General features: G+C 34.3%; 1 protein-coding gene across 1 annotated transcript; it reads left to right on the top strand.

Annotated features, from left to right (window-relative positions):
- Positions 1-1,127: 1,127 nt before the first annotated feature.
- Positions 1,128-2,897, top strand: LOC111919228 (putative receptor-like protein kinase At5g39000). Its single transcript, XM_023914840.3, has 2 exons — positions 1,128-2,271; positions 2,571-2,897. The coding sequence occupies exons 1-2, from the start codon at positions 1,237-1,239 to the stop codon at positions 2,784-2,786; spliced, it is 1,251 nt and encodes a 416-aa protein (XP_023770608.1). The 5' UTR covers positions 1,128-1,236; the 3' UTR covers positions 2,787-2,897.
- The last annotated feature ends 405 nt before the right edge of the window (positions 2,898-3,302 follow it).

Genomic DNA, 3,302 nt, shown 5'->3' with positions numbered 1-3,302 from the left:
CCATTTACTTGAGTTTTTGAAACTACTTTTGAATTAAAACCATACAGATACAACAATTAAAAGTTTTTTTTGGAATAAGGTAGGCTATGTCTTAGACGCCATGAAGGAAGCTAATTAGGGCACATAGTCGTCCTACCATATATCTTTGAGACCTTTAGGAAGAAAATCATGTTGTAATGCCTATTTAGTTAGCATTTTGCCCCCCTTTTGCACCCATTCCATTCCATTCATTCCTCGACCTGACGAAACACCTTAAGTTGATAAATACAAGTGATACTAACTTCTAAATGACATATCTTAGTTCCTATTCAATTTCAGTCATTCAAACTAGTATTTCAAAATCCAATGCCCATGTTGTGATCCAATCACATTAAAAGCAATGTGGTGATTCTAATTCCATTATTGAAGTTGTGAGACCAATTGATCCATGAGTTTAAGTTTCAAACATCAAAAGTGTTATAGTTTACTCGATTCACTAGTTTTACAAAAAACATTTTCAAGTTTGAAAATCAACAATCATTCAAATTTATCTATTCCATTTTGATGATGCTTTTTCATTGGAAATGGTAATTCGACCCACACTTTCATAAGTAAACTAGTTAATCACAATATGGATCAAATATAATCATCACAACCAATTGATAATCTAGTGTTTTTGCAATTACTATCAAATTGATAATGGAAAGTGAAACAAATGCTCTTTCAACCAAAATATCGATATAGATATGTATTTCTAGACGATGATATATTATAAATTTTAATATAATAAATTTTTCAAAAAAAAAAAAAGCTTGAAAAAATAAAACCAAAGCAAAATACAGATAGTGATTGAGATGAATTTTTTGAAATTAGTGGGTTTTCAAATCAAAAAACATAACAAAAACGGTATTTGCTGAATATAATGTTCGCAATATAATTCTGGTTTTAAAATAAATGAATTATTTTAACATAAATTTGTATTTAGATGATTAAACGAAATTATTGTGAAAGTAATTCACAAAATATATATAGCGACAAATGTGATAACGCGTGGCCGACGTTTCTAGTGGAAAATGAGGGGCTGGTTCCGTTCTTGTTGTTATTTAGGCCAGGTCGACACGCTTTAAATTTTGTCATTATCATTTGATTATAACCCCACAACCCGAAAATGAGGGGATCCCAGTTGCAGTAGCTATACATGTAATGTAAGGAACTTCTTCCAAGCACTTGATTTTTATCAAATACAGTTTGATCATCATGGCTTGCTTGGAGGAGTTTCAACACCTTAAAATCCAACTGCAAGAGATAAAATCAGCCACTGGCAACTTCAATGTCAACAATGTTATCGGACAAGGTGGATTTGGAAAGGTGTACGAAGGAGTACTCTATCACTGTAAGGGTAGAAGCAAGGTTGCTATTAAGCGTCTGGATCGTAACTATGGGCAAGGAGACCTTGAGTTCTTGAAAGAGATCCTGATGCTTTCTGGTTACAAACATGAAAATCTCATCTCTCTCCTGGGATTTTGCGATGAAGATGGTGAGAAGATCCTTGTGTACGAGTATGCATCCCATGGAAGCCTGGATCGCCACTTAAGTTCCACTTCTCTCACGTGGAGGGAACGTCTCAAGATATGTCTTGGGGCCGCAGTGGGACTGAGCTACCTTCATGATCCGAGGGACACGCAACAACGAGTCATCCACCGTGATATTAAGAGCTCCAACATTCTACTCGATCAATATTGGAACGCCAAAGTTTCTGACATGGGACTTTCAAAAATAGGACCTGCAAATCAGAAGCACACCTTTCTTGCCACGAATGTTGTAGGTACCTTTGGGTACCTAGATCCTATGTATGTGGAGATGAGCATCCTTACGAAAGAGTCAGATGTATACTCTTTTGGGGTGGTGTTGTTTGAAGTATTGTGTGGGAGACTCTGCTTTCAATATCTCAATGGTCATTATAACAGTTTAGTGCGAATATGGAAACAAAGCTACAAGCAAAAGAGATTAGATAACATTATCTTTCGAGATCTAAAGGAACACATCGATCGGATGTCATTGGAAGCATTTTCAGACATTGCTTATCGGTGTTTGCATAAATCTCGTGAAGAACGCCCACAGATGTCTGAGGTTGTGGAACAACTTGAAATTGCACTTCGGTTTCAGTCTCGTGTTGTGGAAAAATTTGAGATTGCGCTTCGGGTTCAAGAGATTTCGGAAGGGGTGGAGTATGAAGTCTACGGATCCACAGAGGAACTAAATATGCTTCTCCCCAATGGAATCCCTGAAATGGTAAGTATCAATTTCTTTAGATTCTTCATATACACACATACACATTTATAATCAGAAAAAGTTTTTCTGGTTTTAGAAGAATAAATTCATTACAGGAAAATTGTTAGGCATGTTCTTTTATAAACTAGTTTCAATGTTTCATGAACCACCAATTAAATTCCTCTCCCTGCGATCCTGGAATGAGCAGTGGGGACAATTAAAGTAGTTTGGCTTATCCGTACATTTGTGATATGTCATCTATATATTTCTCCAATTTAATATATCTAGTTCTAAACATATGATAAAATCACTCTGAACAGAATAATTCGGGGAACAACAGGTGGAATACATGGAAAGCAGTCATCAGGAGCAATTTTAACATATTCTTGAACATATACTTTTCAACTCCGTGGGCTATTATATCAACGATGGCAGCTTTGCTAATGTTGCTTCTTACAATTGTACAGGTCTCTTTCATTATCATTTCCTATGAGAATACATTTTTGAGTCATGTAAATACAAATACGCGCATATAGTTGTAGATTTTTGAGCACGTAAGTAACAATGATACTACTTAGCTTGTGTATGGAACAATTGTTGAACTAGATTAGGATACATAAATGAGATTACAACACTTCAACCTTGTATCTCGGAAAAATTGGGTTTTCCCATTTTAGAAATTAAAATGGGTTTTGCTAATTTTTGAAAAGAAAAATTGTTCTTATTGGAAACAAAAATGAGATTACATATGTATACTTATGTTCACCTCCGTGATACCTTCAATTTGGTGTACATATCTAAAACAAACGATATATGAACAAGAAATTACTCAACGAAAATTCAAGGATTGAATGTGTGTATGGCTTAAAATTAATGGTTATTTTCGGTTTACTATTAGTAATTAAGAAGAATAAGTACAAAGAGAATTTCATATCTGCTCTGTAGGGAAGGGTTATTTGGAAAACAAAAAAACCTTAAAAAAAGCCTAAAAATCATAAAACTACATAAAAAAATACCAAGAAATCACAAAACTTTTTTCTGAATTTTTTTAA

This window comes from Lactuca sativa, chromosome 6 (assembly GCF_002870075.4).
Source record: "Lactuca sativa cultivar Salinas chromosome 6, Lsat_Salinas_v11, whole genome shotgun sequence".
Classification (NCBI taxonomy): Eukaryota; Viridiplantae; Streptophyta; class Magnoliopsida; order Asterales; family Asteraceae; genus Lactuca; species Lactuca sativa.
This window is presented reverse-complemented; position numbering and strand designations above follow the sequence as displayed.